We start from the raw sequence: 24,810 nt of genomic DNA on the forward strand, positions 1-24,810 counted from the left end.
GGGAGGTGGTTTGTCGACCAAAACATGAGGGTGGTTTGGGACTGAGGTCTCTTCATGAGGTGAATGTTGTCTGCTGTCTCAAACTGATATGGAGAGTCGTTTCGAATGGTGACTCCTTATGGGTGAAATGGGTTTGTGTGACTTTATTACGCCAAGTTTCCTTTTGGTCGGTCAAACCTACAACTAGCTTGGGTTCTTGGATTTGGACTAAACTTCTCAAATATCGTAATCTCGCAAAAACGTTTTGTAAAGTTGAGGTGGGAAATGGGGAACAAACGTTTTTCTGGTTTGATAACTGGTCCACTATGGGTGTTCTCGTTGATGTTGTTGGTGAGAGAGGAGTTATTGATATGGGGATCAGTTGGCAAAGCTCTGTGGCGGCAGTGTGGGCTTCTCGGCGACGGAGAAGACACCACGCTGACCATCTCAATGCGATTGAGGATGCTTTGTTTATGCAGTGGCAACAACGTAAACACACTACAAGAAAACCTGCGATATGTGACCATTGGTTGTGACGAAAATTGTGGTCGCAAATATTAGCGACTACTTTATAACGTATGTGTGACTAATTAACGACCAACACTAATACCAAGACAAATCAGTCGCAAATTAACGACGATGTGGGGAAGTCGGCGAGTAGTCGCAAATTACGGACCCTTTTGCTACGTTTTTAAGACTTGTCAAAAAAAGGTCGTAGTTTGCGACTAATTTGGGACGTAACTGATGGGGTTGCAAAAAGCCATCGCTAAATCGTCACAAAATAAGACTTATTTGTAACTCTCGTAAAGTTTTGTTGTTCCGTCACAAATCAATCGCAAAATAAATTTAGAAAACGCTGGAAACATTAGTATCTAATCACCTAATTTTTTGAGACGCCCAAAATGTAGTCGCAAATTCGTCACAAATATTCGACAGATGGGCAAAAACGTAATTTACAAACAATTCATCTTCTTCTCTAAAAACCCTAAGCGCCGCTGCGAGTTTCAATCGGAAATTTTGGTGTTTTTCTGTTTTGTTGCGCATTTTCTTATGTGTTTTCATCAAAATGGAACAAATCTACGGTGAATATAGCGATTTGTAGCAAAAAAATGAAGTTTTAGAGAGTTCTATTATTGGAGTTATGTGCATTACCGGGTAGACCAAAATCATCGCCGCCAACCACTTTCTAGTGTCTCCACGGCGCTTATTCAGCCGCCATGGCGAATTTTTACAACCCCCTGACCAATTTTTACACCCTTGTGTTAGCCTAACTCAACAACTTTGTGGTGCGACCTCCTAAATGTAGTCACAAAAGCGTCACAAATATTTGCCTATATATATCAAGCTCCCCTCACTCTTCGTCACTTTGGTTTGGGTAAGGAAAAAAAAAATAGAGAGAAAAAGAAAAAAAAAAAAAAAAATGTGGAATTCTAGATCAAGAGAGTGGATGTACAGCCGGATTGATCCAAGGATAAACAATATCTCGAGAGAATATTCGGCGGGTGTTGATGAGTTTATCGAATTTGCTTGTTCTCAGCTGCCAATGGCCAAAAGAGGTAAAGGTAAAATCCCGTGCCCTTGCATAATTTGTCAGAACGAGAAGTCTTTGAAAGCAGAAATTGTTTCGACGCATCTGCATGGTAGAGGATTTATGCCACATTATTTTGTTTGGTCTGAACATGGTGAAGATTATGATGTTACTGGGGCAGGAACAAGTAGTCATTATGATACTGCAGATTATGCTATCGGTAGTCAATCAGTAGAGCATGATATAGGGAATGTATATGCTGGGATGGTGAATGATGCATTTCAGGGTTCGACGACATTTAATGCAACTGATGGAAGTGGATATTATGTTCAGGAAGAACCGACTCATGAGGCAAAAAAGTTTTATGATATGTTAGATGCTGCGAATACTCCTATTTATGAAGGCTGTCGTGAAGGTCAATCGAAATTATCATTGGCTTCTCGATTCATGAATTTGAAAGTAGACCATAACATGTCTGAAAGTTGCGTGGATGGATGGGCTGAGTTGTTCAGGGAGTATTTACCAGAGGATAATCAAGCAACTGGTTCATATTACGAGACAGAATCTTTGATGCGAAAGTTAGGTTTGCCGTACTATACATATGATGTATGTATAGACAATTGTATGCTGTATTGGAAAGCAGACGAGAATTTGGAGCATTGTAAGTTCTGTGCAAAACCAAGATACAAGACTAGTGATGGACGAACTAGAATACCATTCAGCCGTATGTGGTATTTACCTATTGGTGACAGATTGAAGAGGCTGTATCAATCACAGAAAACTGCAGCAGCGATGAGATGGCATGCTGAGCATGAGTCACAAGATGGAGTAATGTGCCATCCATCTGATGCAGCAGAGTGGAAGAATTTCCAAAAGCTGCATCCTTCATTTGCAGAAGAAAAGAGAAACGTTTATCTTGGATTATGTACAGACGGATTTAATCCTTTTGGGATGTCGAAAAATCATTCGCTGTGGCCCGTCATCATCACACCATACAACTTGCCTCCAGACATGTGCATGAGAAGTGAGTATCTGTTTCTTACGATACTAAATTCTGGACCAAATCATCCGCGAGCAGGTATTGATGTTTTTCTCCAACCACTAATCGAGGAGTTAAAGGAATTGTGGAATAATGGAGTGGAAGCGTATGACATTTCATTAGATCAGAATTTTAACCTTAGAGCTGCTCTTTTATGGACAATCAGTGATTTTCCTGCATATGGTATGTTGTCGGGATGGACTACACATGGAAGAATATCGTGTCCGATTTGCATGGATGATACAAAGGCATTTCAGTTGCCGGCTGGTAGAAAGACATGTTGGTTTGACTGCCATAGAAGATTTCTTCCTGCAGGGCATCCACTACGAAAAAATAAAAAAGATTTCCTGAAAGGTAAGCATGCTTTAAACGACAATCCACCTCAATCTTTGACTGGTGAGCAAGTTCTGTATGAGCGTATACGGCATGTGCGACCTCCTAAAACTTCTGAAGTTGGTGGAAATGGTCATGAAGTCAAGGTTGACGGCTATGGTACATGGCATAATTGGCATAAGGAAAGTATACTTTGGGAGTTATCATATTGGCCGGATTTGACGCTACGACACAATCTTGACATGATGCATATCGAGAAGAATGTCCATGATAACATCATGTATACTGTTATGAATGTTAAAGATAGATCAAAAGACAATGTGAGGTCAAGAGTAGATATTGCACGATTTTGTGATCGGCCCAAATTGCATGTGGATGATCGAGGAAAAGCTCCATTTCCTATTTGGAGATTGACGGCCAAAGCGAAACAATGTTTACTAGAATGGGTGAAAACGATGTTAGATTCCCTGACGGATATGTAGCAGATTTTTAGCTAATTGTGCAGACATCAATGGTGGAAAGTTCTCGGGTATGAAAAGTCACGACTGCCATGTATTTATGGAACGGCTTCTCCCGTTTGTATTTGCAGAACTACTACCACGTAACGTTCATCTTGCATTATCTGGTATTTATATAAACTTAATAAATTTGTCATATGTCTATTGAAGATTGTAATTTTGATGATACATTATATTACAGGGCTTGGAGCATTTTTCCGGGACTTAAGTAGCAGATCATTAGATATATCCCGCGTCCAAATGCTCAAGACTAACATAGTCATGATTTTGTGTAATTTAGAAAAAATCTTCCCACCTTCTTTCTTTGATGTCATGGAGCATCTACCTATACATCTACCTTACGAAGCAGAGCTTGGTGGTCCAGTCCAATATAGGTGGATGTATCCTTTTGAAAGAATGTTTAAGCGTTTAAAAGGCAAGGCGAAGAACAAAAGATATCCAGCAGGTTCAATAGTTCAATCATACCTAAATGATGAGATATCTTTCTTCTCAGAACACTACTTTGCTTCAAACATTTCTACAGCTAGGATTCGAAGGTAAAATCAATTTATGTACATTTATTACATTATCTTATTATTTATATTGTAAATGCTAAAATTGTTCTTCTTTCAGGGCAAAACGATATGATCCAGGTGAAGTGCCCATATATCCTATACCGGTACCGGATATATTCACACAAGCTGGACGTCCTAGTGGAGTAAGTAGTGAAATTTGGTTAAGTTAAAAAGATTACAAATGCGCACATGCATATGTTCTACGGAATTGTGATTACTTCCGGCCGCATGAGAGGTAATTATTAAGTCAATGTTTATAAATAGTTTGTGCAACGATATTGTTTTGATATTTGTTTCTCTCTGATTTGTATTACTTAGATTGTTAGAAGCCCAAATCCGATATGAATATCCAGAATTGTCTGATGAACAAGTCACATCAAAAAGAGATGAAGATTTTGCTTCCTGGATTGGACAATATGTAAGTCATTTACTATCTATATTGCCCAACTTAATATTTGCTTTTATTTGTCTTCAATATGATGTTAATATGGTGGATTATGTAATATAGGTTAATACAATGAGAGATCAGGAGTCTTTTCCTCCATGGGTTTATGATATAGTCGAAGGTCCTGAAAATTGTGTCATCTCGTGGCCCGTTTATTTTACAAGAGGTTACCTGTTTCACACTCAAGATCATGGACGTACGAAAAAGACAATGAATTATGGTGTATGTGTCAAAGGACAAAACTATTCAGAAGATTCAGAAGAGGATGATTTTTATGGAATCTTGGAAAATATCATTGAACTTCAATATCCAGGTTTTTTAGGATTAAAGATCACCCTCTTCTACTGTAAATGGTATGATCCTACTATTGGTAAAGGCACTCGAGTAAGAGATGGAGGCATTGTTGACGTGCTCGAATCAGGGAAATATCATAACTATGAACCATTTATTCTAGGTAAAGTTCTGTTAACCAAACGTTGGTGTTTATATGCAGCAAACACTTATCAATTCATTTAACTTTGCAGGGTCTCAAGCTGATCAAGTTTGTTATCTTCCATACCCGTGCATTAAACGACCACGAAAAGTGTGGCTCTCAGTTCTCAAAGTCAATCCTAGGAATGTTGTTCAAGGAAAATTCATCAACGCGAATGAGTCAGTTATATTGCAGCAAACAACTGATGATGGATTGACGGGTTTGATTGAAGAAATCGTAGTTGACAGTTTGGTTGTCGACCATCTTCCCGATGAATTCATCGATTTTGAAATCGAAGACACAGAAGCAGAAGACGAATTCCAATGTAATGCTTCAACATCTGAAGAAGAAGATGATAATGATGAGGATGATGATGATGATGATGATGATGATGATGATAATGTCAATGAGGATGATGAGAATTAAGACTTTCCTTAACATTTAATGTGTGTTTGTGAGACAAAACTATTGTATGATATTTGTTAGATTGTAATATCAGGTTCAAATGGTGTAACAGAACTAATTAATGTCTGCAATTTTAAAAAACAATATAAACTATATATATGTCGCAAATTAGTCGTTAAAGGGTCAACTATTTGCGACTTATTTGCGACTAACACATGAGTTCGAGACGAATTTGTAACGACTTTGCGACGCTCGTATTTTACTTGGACATTTATCTAGTCATATTTTGACAATTGTCTACATTATAAGTCTTATAATGACTTACAACATTAGACTTGAGAAATATAATCAGTGGCATACAAATATTATAGAATTCTAAATATTTGTAAGAATTTCTTAAAAATCTAAAACATTGCTTAATATATTAGGCAATGTTTAGTAATTCTATGTAATGATCATAACTTAAATGCATTTCATGATTATTGTCATGTAAAGGATTAATCTTGCTCAATTGTTGTAATTTCATTGATTCTGACAGATTAGATCTGCTGGTAGATCGATCAAAAGCTTTAAAATTCATTAGAAAGTTTTGTGACTCTTTAGATTGGTCACAATAAGGTAGCGTTTTTGCGTCTGTTTCTTGAAGCAGTTACAAAGTGGTCGTAAATCAGCTACAAAAAGACGATGAATTTGCGACCACCGCCTGATTTTGGGACCACTTTGCGACTAACACCTGAGTTTGGGACGAATGTGTAACGACTTTGCAATGCTCGTATTTTCCTTGGACATTTATCTAGTCATATTTTGACAATTGGACAATATTATAAGTCTTATAATGACTTACAACATTAGACTTGAGAAATATAATCAGTGGCATACAAATATTATAGAATTCTAAATATTTGTAAGAATTTCTTAAAAATCTAAAACATTGCTTAATATATTAGGTAATGTTTAGTAATTCTTTGTAATGATCATAACTTAAATGCATTTCATGATTATTGTCATGTAAAGGATTAATCTTGCTCAATTGTTGTAATTTCATTGATTCTGACAGATTAGATCGGCTGGTAGATCGATCAAAAGCTTTAAAATTCATTAGAAAGTTTTGTGACTCTTTAGATTGGTCACAATAAGGTAGCGTTTTTGCGTCTGTTTCTTGAAGCAGTTACAAAGTGGTCGTAAATCAGCTACAAAAAGACGATGAATTTGCGACCACCGCCTGATTTTGGGACCACTTTGCGACTAACACCTGAGTTCGGGACGAATGTGTAACGACTTTGCGACGCTCGTATTTTCCTTGGACATTTATCTAGTCATATTTTGACAATTGGACAATACTATAAGTCTTATAATGACTCCAACAACATTAGACTTGGGAAAATAAGCAATTCTATATAGTCAACTTATGGTTTTGTATCTTTTTAATAATGAATCAAACCATAACATGTAACATGATATGTAATGAGTTTGCAATTTCATAACTTACAAACATTGCATGTGTTTTTACTAATTTAACTTGCTTGACTTTTAATTATTGTAATATCATCCTTACATCACAATAGATAGGTGTTATTTCGATCATAAGTTAAGAAATTCGTTACAAACATTATGTGACTCTTAGATGTTAGTCACAAATTCGTCTCTCCTTGTTACACTTTGCGACTTATTAGCGACCATTTCGAACTTCTTTGCGTCTGTATTGCGACATAATTGCGACGGATGATTTTCAGATTAAAATTTTGGGTTTTCTTTTAGCGGCAAAACCTCCCTCCTAATATTTGATTATAATTAACATTTTGTGACCCTTTTGTGACTACGAAAGATTCCTAAAGCTAAAACAAAACCCATTCGACACTTAGTAAATATCGACATAACCTTTTAGATCTAGGGTTTTGCTCTCTTGCTCTCTTTCTCTCAACCCGAAAATCTATCTTCAGTCTCTAATTCGATCAATTTCTCAATCTCTCTAAACCCAATCTCTCTGTATTCTCATTGATGGCTGGTAAATCGACCAAAGGACGAGGAGGGAAGTCTGTTGCTCCCCGAGGTAACAAGGCGCCAAGAATTTCAGGCAAATCGACCCAAATTTCAGGCAAGTCGGCCCAAACTTCAGGCACGTCGGGGGTTCAAGTCGGCGGTTCAAGTGCTCCCACACGCGGCGGTTCAAGCGGTTTGAAACGTCCTCTCACACGCGGCGGTGGAAAAGTATCCGTAGGTGGAAAGTCATCTTCTGAGTCGTCTACCCCCTCTTCAAACGCCACACCTTCCGGTTCTCCGTCTCCGTCATCTCATCCACGGCGTCAGACCATTTTTCCTCCGGTGCTTCTTCAAGCGTCTTCTTCTGCTCCACAAGCTTTTCCGACAAACCTGCCATCTCTTTCTCCTCCACAACAGACAGAGAGACAACTGTCAGATACTAATCCTCCACAACTTCCACTGAGACAACGACCATGGAATGAACCAAATCTTCCGCAACACGACCAAGCACCTCCACCTCGTCAGCCACAGTTCGATGAGGATGAGTATATGGAAGAGGAACAGGCTGAGAGTGATAACGATTCTAGTGATGGCGAATGGGAATTTCCACCGGAAGCTCGAGAACCACCGGTGCCGCTAGATTATGATGCTTTGATTGACGGTTTGTTGCAGCTTCCTGGGCGAAATCATCTACCAGTCTTGAGTAAGGACCATATTGAAGGCGTTGAGACCATATGGTAAGGAATCTTGGCTTCTCGTTTTAGTAATTTCTGTTTTGGCTTTTGAATTTGTGTTTGAGTTTATGATAGAGTTATCTTATGATTTTTGGACTGGTTAGAGTTAGCTTTTGATTCTCTCTAATGTCGATTTGTGATTCTGATTCTGTTTCGGTACTTTTGTTTATCTACTTTATATTTCCTTTCTTACAGGTTTACCAGGGACAAGGGTAAATTGTCTAGAGTGATTTCCACAATATTCAGAAGGAAGTTTGATGGTCCTTACTATAGCTGGAGTGTTACTCCTCTCCATATTCAAGAGAGATATTTCAGGACATTTGCGGTAAGTATTGTATCTCTTACCATTGTTTGCTGTCCAATCAGATTACTAGTGTATTAACAATTTTCATTTTTTTGTTTGTAGAAAAAGTATACTTGGGATGGAGCTATTACTGATCTTGTCAAGCAAGGATTCTTAAAGATCGCCAAGAAACGCATGAAAGGAATTGTCAGTCAAGCTAAAACGGGAGGCGTCAAACCTATTTGGATTACCAAAAAGCTTTGGAAACACATGTGGAAGTATTGGGTCACCCCTGATGCAGTGGAGAAGAGTGAAAATGCATCGCTCTCTCGTAACTCTGATCGTAACGGTCTTGGTGTTCACAAACACTTATCGGGCCAGAAGTCTTACTTGCAAGTTCAACAAGAATTGGTAAAGTACTTTCCTATTAGTTTTGCTGATTCTAATCACCAACCTAACATTTACTTTATACGATTTCTTTTTTTAACCTTTGCTATTTTTGTAGGAGGAGGAATTGGGTCGGCCAGTTTCTCTTGGAGAAGTGTTTTTGAGAACACATACAAGACCTGATGGAACATTTGTCGATCAAAAAGCGAAACAAGTAGCTGAAGCATACGAGAAAAACTTGGAAGAAATCATGACTCAAATGGATGGGGATGGGCCAGCAAATTCTGAGAACGCATCTGAAACCTCAGCTATTCGGAATCTCTCTATTGATCAACAGAATGAGATCTTTCTAAAGGTAATTTATGTCTAACTCTTCTTAACATTGTCTTTATTTTATACCTAGAGCATGATGCTACTTTCAGATTTTTTTGGCTTTTTAATCATTTTCTGTTCATGTTTTCAGTGTACTCAAACAGATGACAAGGGAAATTCTTTTGGGCTTGGACGACTTGCTGAAACCGTGGCCAAAGGGAAAAGAAAAGAGACTTCTGAAAGCTCTTCTCCCTCATATATGTTGGAGTTGAATCAGAAACTTGAAGATGCTCGTCGTAAGCTCGTGAAACAAGATGAAGAACACCAACAAGCCCTTTCTCGACTCTCAACCTTGGAGAACCTTTTCTCATTCATGAAGAAAAAAGATCCAGAATTAGCTGACTATATGGATGCAACTGCCGCAGGCACTGCACCAGCCACCAGAGAAGGCACTACACCAGCCACCGGAGAAGGCACTACACCAGCCTCCATACCTGCCAATGAACAAACCGTCAATGAAAACGGTTCAGTCATTCCCTCTACCTCTCAGAATTAATCTTCTTCTACAATTCTGAACTTGTTGTTTATGTTTGTGTTCTCTTTTGGATTTATCTCTTTTGTTGGAACTTGAATTATCTCTTCTGGGACAAGAATGTTGTTTGGAACATGAATGTTGTTAATGTTTTGGTTATGGATTGCGTTTTTTGGTCAATATGGTGTTTTAGGTTTCATATTTGAATTGTCAGGATTTTTAGCATTTGATTTCAGCTTTCTAAATTAGTAAAACAATAATAGTAGTGACTACCTGGTAACAAATAAGTCTCAAAATTGTGACTAATTTCAGACCAAAACATTTACGCAAGCTAACAAAATCGTTGCCAATACGTTACAAATTTCTGACCACCCAATGTCTCTAACACATTAGTCGCAAAATTTTCACACTCTTTTCTCACTATTTCGCGACTAATGACACGCTCATTTCTCTCCAAACCAGGAGTCTCTAATTCGTCTCAAATACACATGAATCACAAAAAGGTCACAAATTCGTCGTCAAATTTACTACTAGCTTGCGACTACATTGAGACGAACTTTGTCACTTATTTGCGACCACATTTTCGTCATGATTCCCCGACGCACAACTCGTCCTAACGTAGTCGTATATACGCGTTTCCAAATGCAGTCACGTTTTGGTCTTTAATTAACGACTAAAATTTACTGTCTTAAAGGAGTCGCTTATTACCGACCAAATTTAGTAGTCATAAAATCGTTGCAAAATTGCGACACTTTCGCGACGCTTGTCATTTTGCGACGAGAAATTTGTGACCACTTGAGGACGTCGCTCAAACGTCGTAAACTGGTGTTTTGCGACCTATTTGTGACGATTACCGGTGTCACAAAATGCAAGTTTTCTTGTAGTGACAGTGTCCTGATAAGGTGCTCTGGCGAGGCCGTAATGATGTGTTCGGCAAAAATTCTCAACCCGGGATACTTGGAACCACATTCGAACGACGTCAGCTACAATGACATGGCATAGGGGTGTCTGGTTTGGCCACGCCACGCCTAAGTTTTCGTTTTGTGCATGGTTGGCTGCTCTGGATCGTTTATCAACGGGTATGTGTATGATTGCGTGGAATGGGATGGCTGCAGGTACTTGTGTGCTCTGTAACACTACCATGGAGACACGGGACCACCTCTTTTTTAGCTGCGATTTTGTATCTCCTATATGGTCTGCTCTCGCAAAGGGGCTATTGAAAGCTAGGTTCACCACTGACTGGACCTCCCTTCTTGGTTATCTGTCTCAGTTGAACTTTCCACTAGTGGAGGGGTTTCTCATCTGCTATGTATTCCAGGTGGTCATCTATACGGTTTGGAGGGAACGTAATGGGCTGGGCGGAGGCATGGTGAGGCTCTGAAATCTGCAGATGTCATTATTGAGTGGGTTGATCGGCAAGTGCGAGACCAGCTTCTTGCCATTGGTTTCATGGGTGATAGACGACGATGCATTCCAACTGTGGCTACAATCTAGAATTTTAGCCTAAATGATGTAACTGTTTATATTCAGATTTTCTCTTTCAAAAAATGTTGCACAAGTTGTAAAAACGTTTTATTTTTCTTTTGAATATAATTTAACATTAGATTCAAAAAAAAAAGATATTAGTATTTAACTAACTGTAACTTGTTTATCACGTATGTGATAATTATGTTTGCTTATTTTCCAGGTGGCCTCTTCCACACCCTTCTCTGCTTATGACATATGAGCAGAAGTTACTCCCTATGGTTATCAATATCAAAGGTGTGCGCATCATAAACTATTAAAAGCATATTTATTTGACTTTGCAATCATCAAAACATGTATAGAATCTGTTTATGCGAGCATATATATATATATATATATATATATATTTATTCCAAGTCTTAGAAGACAAAGATGGGAGACATATATGATAGATTTAGAACAGAAAACTATGTCAAGAGTAGCATTGTATGACGACGGAAACATGTTAGAAAATTGAGAGGACTTTAGAAAAACTAAAAGAACACATATTTGAGAAAGAAGAGCAAACCTTCTTTTCCAAATAGATGAGCGGGTCTACACACGAACATATTCCTCTTCGTATGTCAAAGTTTTCAATACTCTGAACTGAAGAACTCTCTTGATTATCATCCTCTTTGAAATAGTTTGTAGAAAGCTTGTTTATTTATGTAGATGTAGAATGGTATTTATACAAGTAGAGATGTGTAGAGATAGAGATAGAACTAGAGATAGAGATAGAGCTAAATCCTAATATGATAAGGACTCAGAGAAATATATAGAGTTATCTAAATCTTAGTAGTAGTTATCTTGATACCCTCCCGCAAGCTGGCAGTGTGAGATTCCGAATACCCAGCTTGGAAAGCAAATCATCAAACAGTGGTCCCGGAAGTGGCTTAGTCAGTATGTCAGCAAGTTGAGTCCTAGAAGAGACATGTTCCAAGGCAATAAGCTTGTCTTGAACAGCATCACGAACCTGATGGCAATCAGACTCGATGTGTTTGGTCCGCTCATGAAATACGGGATTGGTGGCAATGTAAATGGCCGACTTGCTATCGCAAAATAAACGCATTGGACCGGGATAGGAAAAACAGAGTGACTCGGCGAGTTCCTTAAACCATTTGAGCTCACAAAGAGTGTCAGACATAGCGCGATATTCAGCCTCGGCGGACGAACGAGAGACTGTCTTTTGCTTCTTGGTTTTCCAGTGTATCGGATAGTCACCAATAAAGACTATGTACGCACTGAGAGAGCGTCGGGTGAGAGGACAAGCAGAGTAGTCAGAGTCACAAAATGCAGAGATACGAAGGTTTGGACTTGAACTTAGCAAGATGCCCTGACCCGGACAACCTTTGAGGTAGCGAACAACATGAAGAGCAGCCTCCCAATGTTTCTGTAGTGGTTTGTGCATAAAAGAAGCCAACAGCTGAATAATGTAACAGAGTTCAGGTCGAGTGTTTGCAAGGTAAATAAGACGTCCAGCGAGACGACGATACCGAGGAACATCCGCGGAAGGACCTTTAGCAACAGCAAGACCATGGTTGAGCTCAACAGGCGTCGGAGCAGGCTTACAGCCAAGAAGACCCGTCTCGGCGATAATATCCAGCGCATACTTACGCTGAGACAGAAAGAAACCAGCCTCACTGCGTGCCACCTCAATACCAAGAAAATATTTGAGGTTGCCGAGATCTTTCATATGAAAACATTTGTGGAGATAGTCTTTGAAGTCCTGAAGAGCCGTAGTATCATTGCACGCAATGAAGAAATCATCGACGTACACCAAGATATGAATGCAAACAGAGCCTCGAACCTTAGAAAACAGAGAGTAATCTGCATACTTCTGAGAGAAACCGAAGTCGCGGAGAGCGTTGGCAAGTTTAGAGAACCAGCAGCGGGGAGCTTGACGGAGACCGTATAGAGATTTCTTGAGACGACACACCTTAGATGGATCAGAACAAGGATAGCCTTGCGGGAGTTTCATATAGACTTCTTCAGTGAGATCGCCATGAAGAAACGCATTGTGGACGTCCATTTGATGGACTTCCCAATTCTTGGCAGCAGCTAAACGAAGGAGAAACCGGACCGTCTTGAGCATGATAACAGGAGCAAATGTTTCTTTGTAGTCGACACCCTCTTGCTGATTGTTGCCAAGGACAACCAAGCGCGCTTTATGACGTTCTAAAGAACCATCAGAAAGGTACTTCGTCTTGTATATCCATTTGCTACCAAGAGCTTTCTTACCAGGCGGAAGAGTAGTAATGTCCCATGTATTATTCAAGTCGAGAGCGGTGAACTCATTTGACATTGCATCGCACCAAACTTTCAGTTGTGCCGCATCTTTGTAAAACTTCGGCTCATCCGTAAGTAAGACGGCTGCCATAAACAGACGATGCGATGGAGAGAAACGAGAGTCAGTGTGAAAATCAGCAATGGGATAAAGAGTGGTACCTGAGGGCGTTAACGAGAGACCAAGATCAGACGAAGAGAGGAGTGGACCGGGTTTATTATTTAGGCGCACAGAGTGTGTCACATAATCTCTTAACAGAACCGATGGTAGTTTCTGTCGATGACCTTTACCAAGCAATTCAGGGAGACCTGGAGAAGAAGGTGTTGGAGTCCGAGGATCAGCATCGGCAGGAGTGGTAGTGGAGCTAGAAGGTGAAGACGGTGGAGGAGAACTAGGAGTTGGAATATCCGGTGGATAAGGTAGTGGTGTGGAATCCTGCGAGGAGACCGGAGGAAGAGCCGGCGGAGAGATAAGAGTTGAGGACTGACTTGGAAACAACCAATCATCAACCGTAGGATCACAGGCGTTCATAGGCGGTGTAACGTAGTCAGTGTTGTCAACACCAGGAAAAACATCCTCGGAGAAGATAACGTCGCGACTAGAAAAGAACTCATTGCCTTCAATGTCGTAGAGATGCCAAGCTTTCTTGCCATAGGGATAACCAACAAAGATGCAACGACGGCTCCGGTCCCCGAATTTATCTTTATCACGAGAGCGACGATGAGCAAAACAAAGACAACCGAAGACACGTAGCTGAGTATAGTCTGGTTTAGCATTGAATAGAACTTCATAAGGGGATTTGCCTTGTAGAACTTGAGTTGGAGTGTAGTTGATTAGATGTGCTGCAGTTAGAATACTTTCACCCCAAAAAGTGAGAGGGAGACGAGCTTGAAATAGACATGCTCGAGCAACATTAAGAATGTGTCTATGTTTCCTTTCGACGCGACCGTTTTGTTGTGGTGTATCCACACAGGAAGTTTGATGCACGATTCCTTGTTGACGAAAATAAGAAGAGAGGACCATGAATTCTGTGCCGTTATCGGTCCGGACTGTCTTGACACGATTGCCAAACTGACGTTCACCATAAGCAACAAAGTTCTGAAGAAGATTTGCCACCTCTGACTTCTCTAACATCAAGGAAGTCCACACAGCGCGGGAATAGTCGTCTACCACAGTAAGAAAGTAACGTGACCCACAAGAAGGAGTCCGGTATGGTCCCCAAACATCACAGTGTATAAGTTGAAAAGAATGAGAAGATTTCGTTGTACTATTATTAAAAACTTCACGGGTTTGTTTGGCACGAAAACAAATTTCACAAGTGTGATTATGCGAAGATAAAGACAAAGCATCAAAAACCGGTAGAGAAGATAAAACACGAGAAGAAGGGTGTCCTAGGCGGCGATGCCAAAGTTCTGAAGGAGAGATTTGGTGAGCAGCAGTCCGATGAACACACGCAGCTGTAACACTCGTAAAATAATAAACCCCGTCACGTTCCTCCCCCGTTCCAATCAGGGTCTTCGTAAAACGGTCCTGCAAGACACACAAAGTATCAGTAAATATGGCGATACAACCAGTTTGTTTGAGCAAACGTGAAACGGAGATCAATGTGCAATTGAAATCAGGAACATAGAGGACGTCAAGGAGATAGTAATCTCGACTTAAGACTAGTTTGCCACGTTTTATGGCTCGAGAGGATTTCCCATCTGGAAAAGTAACCGCAGAAGGTAGAATGTCGAAGACGTCACTAAGGAGAGATAGATTTCCCGTCATGTGATGAGAGGCCCCTGTATCAATAATAATATCAGAGAATTTTGCTTTACCGGACAACTTTTCAGAAGAGATCGTAGTACGAGGAGTTTGAAGTAGTTGCAGTAGTTGAGATATCTGATCGGTGTTCCAGCCTACATTCGTTGGAGTTGTAGCGTTGTTAGAGATAGCACGAGGAGGATATGATCTGCCACGACCACGTCCTGAGTTAGAGAAACGACCGCCACCACGTCCACGTTGTCCAGAACCAGATGCAGAGTTTTGACGTTGTTGTTCTTGCCACCATTCAGGATAACCATGAAGGAGAAAACACTCAGAACTATCATGGCCTTTACGGGAGCAGTGAGTGCAGAAGCGATTAGGATCACGAGTGCGAACAGCAGCGACAATAGAACCACGAGACTCTTCAAGCTTGGAGGTATCGTGTTGGACAGAGAAACCGACAGCATCTGTTTTGACCTCGGAGTTGCGAGCAGAGTTGAGATGTTGTTCTTCACGAGTAACGCGTGAGTAAACAGTGTTGAGATCAGGTAGAGGGTCTTCATCAATGATTTTAGAACGTACATTGCGGAAATGAGACTCATCAAGACCAAAGAGAAATTTGTGAACTCTGATGTCTTCACGTTCTTTCTCAATCTCCGAAGAAGCATCACACGAGCAGGAGCGGGTTGTCTTCAAAGTGTCAAGATCTTCCCACAGTTTGGAAAGACGACCAAAGAATTCTTAAACAGTTTGTCCTTTTTGGCAGCAGTTGTTGATTTCATCACGGAGTTGATGGATGCGGACACCACTTTTGACAGAGAAGCGACGTTGTAGATTATCCCAAAGTTTGTGTGCTTCAGGAACAAAAGTCACCGTAGAACGTATCTTTGGGTCGATGGATGTACGAATCCACCCAACGATCATTGAGTTGGTTGCTAACCAACGAGAAAGGTCTGGATCTGCAGCAGGTTTAACAAAAGATCCATTGATGAATCCAAGTTTCTGTTTAGCCTGCAACGAGTTGGAGAGTTCGGTTGCCCATTCTGAGTAGTTATCTCCTCGAAGGAGAACAGAGGTGATTAAAGCTCCAGGGTTGTCGGATGGATGAAGGTAGTAGGGAGAAGTCTCCGTTGAAGCAGAGGTAGAAACAGGAAGGGCTAGAGGAGAAGAACCGTCGCCGGAAGTAACAGGAGTGCCATCAGGATTAGTAGCCATAGTTGTAGATGCAGAGGAAGCTTTTGAGAAAAAAATTTTAGAATTTAGAGAGCTCTGATACCATGAAATAGTTTGTAGAAAGCTTGTTTATTTATGTAGATGTAGAATGGTATTTATACAAGTAGAGATGTGTAGAGATAGAGATAGAACTAGACATAGAGATAGAGCTAAATCCTAATATGATAAGGACTGAGAGAAATATATAGAGTTATCTAAATCTTAGTAGTAGTTATCTTGATACTCTTAATTTGTTCTTGGTAGAATCGCAGCACCAAATCTTTTAATTATGTGCATCAAATCACTACATATGAGAATGCAAAACATGTAGTAAAGATTTACATAATTAGTTTTCGTTGAAAGTTTTTTTTTTTTTTTTTTATGTTATTCAATTTCTAGCACAAAATTAGCTATCAATCCAGACATGATAATGTCGAAATCCTATATTTATTCTAGTAGACAGATTAGCTAGCGATTACAAACAAAACAGAAAGGTTTAAATAAGGAGCAAGATCAAATAGACAAATTTTATTCAAAGGATTAAAAAAGAGTGAACCTTACGTTCAAAGAATAACTGAAAACGATTTGTGGCTGATTTAGAGCCAGAGACACACGTTGGCGGAATGACCTCGTAGAATGTTCTATAATAGTGATGACAACATCGTCTCACGCTCGACCAACGTCACTCGTAATTCTTTTATTTTGGAGAACATCGCCATCACTCGTTCCATATGTATATCCTGAACAAACAAAAAGGAAAATATGTAAGTTCAAAGGGTTAAAACGTCGCATTTATTTGGAAGAAAGAAGACGAAGAGAATTTCCAGAAGACATAAATACAATTTAGGTTAGGAGAAGATAAGTTAGAAATCGGTTTTTCGTTCTTATATACCTTTGGTTGAAGAATGCACGTGGCATCGTTTTTGAACATCTTAGTTTTGGTGATGTGGATGGGTATTCAACTTGATATTTTAATAATTTTGTAGGATTTTAATATTTTAGAATTTTGAAAGATTTTAGTAAGTTTTTAGGAGATTTAATTGTGTTTTAGAGTTTTTCTATTTTAAGAAAAGAAAATGAAATGTGATTCTATGAGATTTGACTATTAAACTTTGGGTGATTTTAAAATATTTTACAATACAATACCAAAAGAAAATCATATCAATAGTTGGAGCTATGTCCTCAGTTCATGTATGATGGTAAAGAAAATCAGAATGCGGGAAGGAGATTCACTTGTCTTCTCCATAGATGTATGTGGTAGCAGTTTGCTACTATCATCATGGCTTTTTTCGGAGATCATGAATTTGGAGAACCATTGAGACGAAGATCCTTGGAAACTATAACCTTTTGGCACAAGATTTCAGAACCCATTTTGATCCGAACCCTAATTGGCTTATGATCAGGCAAATCATTGCCCGGTATTCCTGCATTTCCTTTCTTCCCAGGAGCTTGGGCCATAAGAGATCCTGAAATTTGATAGTTATGAGGATCCTGATTACTTACTAGTTTACAAGATGTAGGAGGCAGTGACGTAAACTTCTGAACCACATTTTGAGCAAACAATAATTCATTAGTACTCATGATCAAACTAATACCAAGAAAGCAATCACTGAAAGGTCCAGATTCCTTCAAACCTTAAAAGAATCCATAATGAAGAACACTGAAACAACACAATATTTTCAATATTTTTATCTTCAAAACTAAGTGAGAATTGTTGTTCTCATACCTTTCCCTGAAAATTATAAGAAAATCTTGGGAAGGTACAGCAAGCGATTTCAAAATCTTTAGGTATTGTTGGGGGTATTGAAAGATTTCAAAATTCCAAAGGATTTTTTCTCTGATCTTCAGTCCTTTTTTCCTCTCTGAAATCTTTCAAAATTTCACCTCTATAGGTATGATATTGATTGTCATACTTTTCAACTAAAAAACAAAAGAAAATCTCTTAAAATCATTCAAAGTAGCAAGTTTTAAAAAAGTTGTAATATATTGAATAACAAGAGATTTTAAGTAGCTTTTAAAAATTACTGATTGAATAACAAGAGATTTTGTATTATTTTAAAAGATTTTACATAAATTTTAAGTTGAATAACATATGATTTTAGAAGATTTTTAAAAATCTTCAATTGAATAACAAAGGATTTTAAGAATACTCTAAAATCCGTAGAATGTATTGAACTTGTATTTTAAGGGATTTGGTGGGATTTATATATTTTAGGATTTTGCAAGATTTGATTGAGATTTTAGAAGTTTTTTGGTTATTTATTAGAGCTTTTATATATTGTTTTAAAAATACTTTGTGATTTGGTGAGAATTTATTATTAGATTTTGAGAGATTTTAGGATACTTTATAACAAGAAAAAAACTGCCTTTAGAACTGAGATGACGATGATGTAATTCTGTCGACAAAAGCCTCTCTTAGGTACTCGTGAAAAATACTTAGGTTCACCCCTAGGGGTGAACCTCTCTATTCACCCTCTCTTCTCTCAGCCAATCAGAATCTTCCATCTAATATTTTATTTCAAAAATAAATTAAAATTAAATTAAAAAGCAAACCAAATTAAGGAAACAAATTCTGTATACTTTTAATTAAAGAAAGTTAAATATTGGCTTGGTTTAGATTTTTAAACTTAGAATAAAATTATGTCGGTTTGGGTTTACAAATGAAGTGGTTAGGGTTTAGATTTTACAATTAAAACGAAATTATATGTCAGTTTGGGTTTACAAATGAGGTGGTTAGGGTTTAGATTTTACAATTAGAACGAAATTATATGTCGGTTTGGGTTCACAAATGAGATAGTTAGGGTTTAGATTTTACAAGTAGAACAAAATAATATGTCGGTTAGGGTTCACAAATGAGATGTTAGGGTTTAGATTTCACAATTAGAACGAAATTATATGTCGGTTTGGGTTCACAAATAAGATGGTTAGGGTTTAGATTTTATAAGTAGAACGAAATTATATACGGTTTGGGTTCACAAATGAGATGGTTAGGGTTTAGATTTTATATATGTCGGTTTGGATTTATTAAAATGCGGTTTAAGTTTTTTAATTTTATAATAATGTATACAGATTTTATTGCCTTATTTTATTAGGGGGTGAATGGAGAGGTTCACCCCTAGGGGTGAACCCAAGTATTGTTCGGTACTCGTAGCTTTCACTGCCCCCATCTCTTCCTATCCTCTTACATGGATCATCATCGAGAGCTGCTATCTGTAACAGAGCCATGAATCATCATCTCTTCATTATCTGCAACAGAACTAAGGTTTAGTAGTAATTAACAAGTAAACAAACCTTTAATTCTGATTCCTCAAACCCATTAACTCAAAGCTAAATCAAAAGAAAGATGAAGAAACAATTAACGACCTCACAAAATCAGAACTGAGATTAAACGGTGATCACCAAGCCAAGCCTGCAAAATAAAACCCAACATCATTTAATTCTCACCCTAAATAAGAATGAACAACAAAAAACAGATCAAAGAATTTGTAACAAGTACCTCATCAATGATAAAAAAAAAAAAACAGATCAAAGCTTCTCTCTTAGGATACTCGTAGCTCTCACTGCTCTCATCTCTTCCTATCCTCTTACATGGATCATCATCGAGAACTACTATCTGCAACAGAACCGTAGTAGTAAGTGCTGTTGAAAACCTGAAATCACAGAACAAGAGAAAATCATAATAAGCAAAAGAAACAACAAAAAGGTAACTCAAAAGAAAGAAGAGACAACGTCCTTACAATAACTAAGCTTGCCGAGGATGAATGGACAATCATCAAACTTCTTCAAAGCATTTTCCCATGATCCAAGTTCGATCCTGCATCAAAACACACATAAATTTCAGCTCCTACTACTGAATTTTAAGTTTCAGAATGAGAACAAGGGACAAACTTATTACGTTTATGTATTTACCTAGTCAATTGAACATATACATCTTACTAGATTGATCCATATCCACAGGCATGCTTATATATGGCTCTGCACTTAAACGGCTGTCTTGCTGCTTTGGAAATTTGTCTCCAAGCATCCTTGTAAGGTTTATACCTGAAACAAAATTATCAAATCAGACTTGGTGATTTTGTTACATTGAAGATGAAATCACTAGAGCGTGTTTAATTCATTGAGCTAGTAGAAAGATCTGATTCTCTCCATCTCTCAATGATAGTCCTGCATCTTGGAATCGTTTTCTCTCGGACAAGCTACACTTGATGATCTTCAGTCATTTGTATATATCTCCCATTGAGACTGCCAAATGCAATTTTCATTTCCCAGAAAATACAGTTTTTTTTCTGGGAAGAGCTAGAAGACGAGGTGAGACTGTTTCTGTTTCAATTTTGATTTTCCAGAAAATACAGTTTTTTTTTTCTTACGAAATCCTTTAAAATTCTATTTCAAAAGGTAGGATTTTGAGGGAGAGTATTTTCAACTAGAAAACAAATCAAAATCTTTTAAAATCATTCAAAGTAGCAGTTTTTTAAAAAGTTGTGATATTTTGAATAACACTAGATTTCAAGTAAGTTTTACAAATCATTGATTGAATAACAAGGGAATGTAAATTATTTTAAATGATTTTACATAAATCTAAGGGTGCAAATGGTTGCACAATTGAAAAAGTTGAAGGAGTTGAAAAAAATTATTCAACCAAGTTTCACCATTTGATTGGAAGAGGTTGAAGAAGTTGGAAAAATCTATTCAACCCATTCAACCTAAAAAGTTGAAAAAAAAAACTAATCCTACAGCAAAAATATTCAACTTGTTCAACCACTATTTTGGAGATGAATGGGTTGAATATTTTCCAACTCAATTTTGTTCAACTCATTTTTTCAATTTTAAGCAACCATTTGCAGCCTAAGTTGAATAACATAGGATTTTTAATGATTTTTAAAAATCATCAATTGAATAACAAGTAATTTTAAAAATACTCTAAAAACTTTTAAAATACCAAGTTGAATACCCTCCTCTTAAAAGAAAAATTATTTATCGGTCAACTGTTCGGTTCGAGAACCGATATCCGATAATGCTTGTATAATTGTATTTGTTGCCGATCGGTTCGAGTAGGTCTTGTTATTTCGGTTCAAGATTGCCCGACCGACTCAAACTTATCGGCAACAAATACAATTACGCTATAGACGATTGCCTAGTTCTACTGTTTGGCAAATATTAGCACTTTCCAAATGATAAAGTTACGTTTGTAACATTAATTTTCTTTTCTTTTTTAACCTCAAAAGAACAAAGAAATTGATTATAAAAAGAACAGAGAGTTAAAATCTCACCTTGGATACCTTTTTAGAACCCTAGGAGCCACAAGTTGTGATAACTCCACCTTCCGAGCCGTTTGAACCCTCTCATATGGTCAAATATAATATTCACTTTTCTAGGCAGTGTGAATCGTCCTCTACCTTAGCGTTTGACGCAACTAACTTACATTTACTCTTCAATACTTCCTGTTTTATGGTAGAGGTTTCCGAATAGAATTTATATCTCTGAAGTTAGCTAGAGACAACCATGGTGGTTATCTACATTGGTGGTTGATGCTCGTGATCTAGCTAGTCGCTGAAAGCTCTATAAATCAGATTAAAGGTTTATAAGGATTTTGGGTTTAGGGTTTCGTAAAAAAAAATGGATAGGATCAACGGTCTATCAGATGACATTATATGCCACATACTATCTTTCCTTCAGATCAAAGAGTCTGCTCTAACGTCTATCCTCTCAAAGCGGTGGCGTAATCTGTTTGCCTTCACACCAAATCTTCACTTTGATAATTGTGAAGTTGGTAGTGGACAAAGTTTCATTGATCTTATCGATAGATTATTGGTAGTGTCTGGAAAGTTTCCCTTAAGGAAAATCTCAATAAAATGTCGTAAGAGTATTATTAACTTAGAAGTCTCGGATCATGTCACCCGATGGATGGCGCTTAACCGTGGTGTCTTAGATATTAATGATATGCTCAAATTAAACCCTAGAGCTACTCTCTCAAATTAAGAGGTCAATGCAGTACTTAGGGGTCGAATTCCATAAGAACTCAAGTCTACACAATAAATTATAGAGTTTTTCAATTATGCTAAACATATTAAATTGAATTAAAATAAACAATGCAAAATATTAAATAAAAGCTGTGAAAATTCAGAAGATTAAAAAGCTAGGCCTAGGGAATTTCTCAGGAAATTATGAAATATTAAATCAATCAATAAATTAGGATTCAAGCAATTAAGAACATATCTAGAACTCTAAATACTTTTGTAAATTAAATCAGTTTTCACTGCAAATAATATCTAAATTTAAAACCAGAAAATCCAAATCTCTTTGTAAAATTCTAGGTTAAAAATCAGCTTTAAAAACAGGTTTAGATTGTTCACAAAATTATTAAATCAAATCTCTTTGCAAGAAATAATTTTGCTCATCAAAAGGTTTTTGTCAGGAAAATCAATTATATTCTCATATCAATTTATTTTCCTAAAGTATTAATTCTAGGTGATCAATCAAGAATTAATATGAAGAACAACCTAAGATGAAGATCTAGAAAGATAATGAATCCTAAATAAACAGATCTAATAATTCATAAAATCCATGTGAAAAACCCTAAACCTAACAAGCAAACTACTCATACATAATCAATGAAGAACAAAACATCTTTCTGAATAATAATCAATTGAAATTAAAAGAGTAAAAGGGAGTTCAAAAAATTCTTCTCTACAAAGCAGATCTCTCTCTCCAAATCTCTCAAAATCTCTCAAAATCTCACAGAGTTGCAGGAAAAATAGAATTTGATAGAATAAAACTTAAGGGTTTTAAAAATCTAAAAACACTATTTATATGTCCTAAAACACGTCAGGAACTTGTGTTGCAAATATGGAAAACTTCGGGCAAATTTGTAAAACTTCCAAAATTTGGGTCTTGAGTCGGCAGAAAGGGGTGGTGTCGATCGACACCATCACTCTGATTCGAATCCAACTTCATTTCTTCCAGATTATTGCTCCAAACTGATCCAAATCGCTCCACTTTCCTCCATCCATGCTAAAATCCTATAAAACCTGAAAAGACTCTCAAAGAACCTAAAAACACATCAAAAGACTCTAAAAGACTCCTTATATCATGGTTAAAAACCACAAAAACCATGATATAGACATAATCACTTCTAGAGAAGTGATTTTAGTGCCTCTTGAGATCTTCACTAGCAAGACAATGGTTGAGCTGAAACTAGGAAAATTATTTTATGCTATGAGTCCTGAGGTTGTTTATCTTCCATCACTTAAGACTCTCTATCTTGATACGGTTTATTTTCATAGTAATTTTTCTTCGGAAGAGCTTCTTACTGCTTGCCCTGTGCTTGAGGATTTAACCATTTGTGATGGGATCTGGCAGAACGGTGAATGTTGTCGCACCATGTCTTCTTCAACCTTTAAGAAACTTACTATTAAGAGTATTAGGTTTAATAATTCGGTCATGAGTTTTGATACTCCGAGTCTTGCCTACTTAGAATACACTGATGTAGTTCCAAGAGATTATCCGATTGTAAATCTTGAATCCCTCGTCGAAGCTAAGCTTGATCTTTATCGTCCTCGTTTTGATATTAGCAATCCAACAAATCTGATTAAGGGGTTAAGAAATGTTGAGGTCTTGGAGATATCATCTATTCGTACTTCAGAGGTAAAGAATTATCTTCTTTTTTTCTTTCCATGTACACACACATGATTGCAAAATCCTTATCTTTGAACCTAGAATCTAAATCTTGTGACCTATGAAAACGTTTCTTGAGGTTTTTGGATCCGAAGAATGCAAATGTTTGATGACTATTGACTAGTTGATTTTTTTATTTTAATTTTGTTTGATCAGATGCTCTATCATTTCCGTGAAGCAATCCCAGTGTTCAGCAACATGATTCGTTTAACTATTACAACTCATTTTTATAGCTACCATTGGAAATATTTGCCAATACTTGTAAGAAAAACTCCAAATCTACATACTCTCATCATCAAGGTATAACCGAGAGACCCCGAATGTTTTATTGGACAAACTCAAATCTCTAATATTTCCTCTTGTTTCAGGGTCCATTGCCCGTTTTTAAATTCGAAGGAGAATATGGATCATGTCCTGTGAAAGTATTGAAGATAACTGAGTATATAGGAACAATTGCGGAGCTAGAGAAACTGAAACATTTCCTAGAGAAACTGTCAAGCCTTGAGCACGTCAAAGTCTGTGCTTGTGCAATAAAAGACAAGGAAAAGGATCGAATCACCAAAGATCTGCTAAGGGTTCCTAGGTCGTCCAAGTGCAATATCAAGATCAAGTTTTGTGAGAAAACTAAGTAATGCATGATTTGTTCCCTCCTAGTTTTTAATAGTTAACTATGTTGGAACATAATTCGGTTGTATGCACATTTGGTTACTATTGCTCTATTTACAACTAATTCATCTTAACTGAACAACTTGAATGGAAAGACATATATCTGTGTAAATTTTAAAAAATGTACTTATACCCAAATTGACTTTGATGGATAGGAGCAAAATTTTCAACTTCTGTCAGGCCAAAATTGCAATGTGCTATAGAAAAAGAAACTTTTGTGT

The 24,810-nt window shown here is 37.5% G+C and overlaps 1 protein-coding gene, 1 long non-coding RNA gene and 1 pseudogene across 4 annotated transcripts; 2 read left to right on the forward strand and 1 right to left on the reverse strand.

Annotated features, from left to right (window-relative positions):
- The first annotated feature begins 1,399 nt into the window (after positions 1-1,399).
- On the forward strand, positions 1,400-5,816 carry LOC104759533 (uncharacterized; annotated as a pseudogene).
- An 11,503-nt stretch (positions 5,817-17,319) lies between these two features.
- On the reverse strand, positions 17,320-18,491 carry LOC147924760 (uncharacterized). 2 transcript variants are annotated; one of them, XR_015587805.1, is made up of 2 exons: positions 17,976-18,491; positions 17,320-17,715 (listed from the first exon to the last, which is right to left on the reverse strand). It is a non-coding gene; the product is annotated as an uncharacterized LOC147924760 (long non-coding RNA). The 2 variants fall into 2 exon arrangements; XR_015587806.1 differs by having other exon boundaries at positions 17,320-17,788; positions 17,976-18,193.
- Positions 18,492-21,865: 3,374 nt separating this feature from the next.
- On the forward strand, positions 21,866-24,555 carry LOC104759903 (F-box protein At4g22280-like). Of its 2 annotated transcripts, XM_087493977.1 has the most exons (4): positions 21,866-22,180; positions 23,360-23,893; positions 24,080-24,223; positions 24,292-24,555. In XM_087493977.1, exons 1-4 carry the CDS (start codon positions 21,866-21,868, stop codon positions 24,553-24,555), a joined length of 1,257 nt encoding a protein of 418 aa, XP_087350103.1. The 2 variants fall into 2 exon arrangements, with proteins under 2 accessions (XP_087350103.1, XP_019094678.1); XM_019239133.2 differs by having other exon boundaries at positions 21,866-22,171; positions 23,327-23,893; positions 24,080-24,350.
- The last annotated feature ends 255 nt before the right edge of the window (positions 24,556-24,810 follow it).

Source organism: Camelina sativa, chromosome 17 (assembly GCF_030686135.1).
Source record: "Camelina sativa cultivar CO46 ecotype springtype chromosome 17, ASM3068613v1".
Classification (NCBI taxonomy): Eukaryota; Viridiplantae; Streptophyta; class Magnoliopsida; order Brassicales; family Brassicaceae; genus Camelina; species Camelina sativa.

What these genes read in the sequence shown, in the direction of transcription:
- LOC104759903 (XM_087493977.1), top strand. Translation starts at nt 21,866, where the DNA reads ATGGATAGGATCAACGGTCTATCAGATGACATTATATGCCACATACTA. An exon ending in TTAACCGTGGTGTCTTAGAT is followed by an intron (nt 22,181 to 23,359) that starts ATTAATGATATG and finishes AACCACAAAAAC; the next exon opens with CATGATATAGACATAATCAC. An exon ending in TACATACTCTCATCATCAAG is followed by an intron (nt 24,224 to 24,291) that starts GTATAACCGAGA and finishes CTCTTGTTTCAG; the next exon opens with GGTCCATTGCCCGTTTTTAA.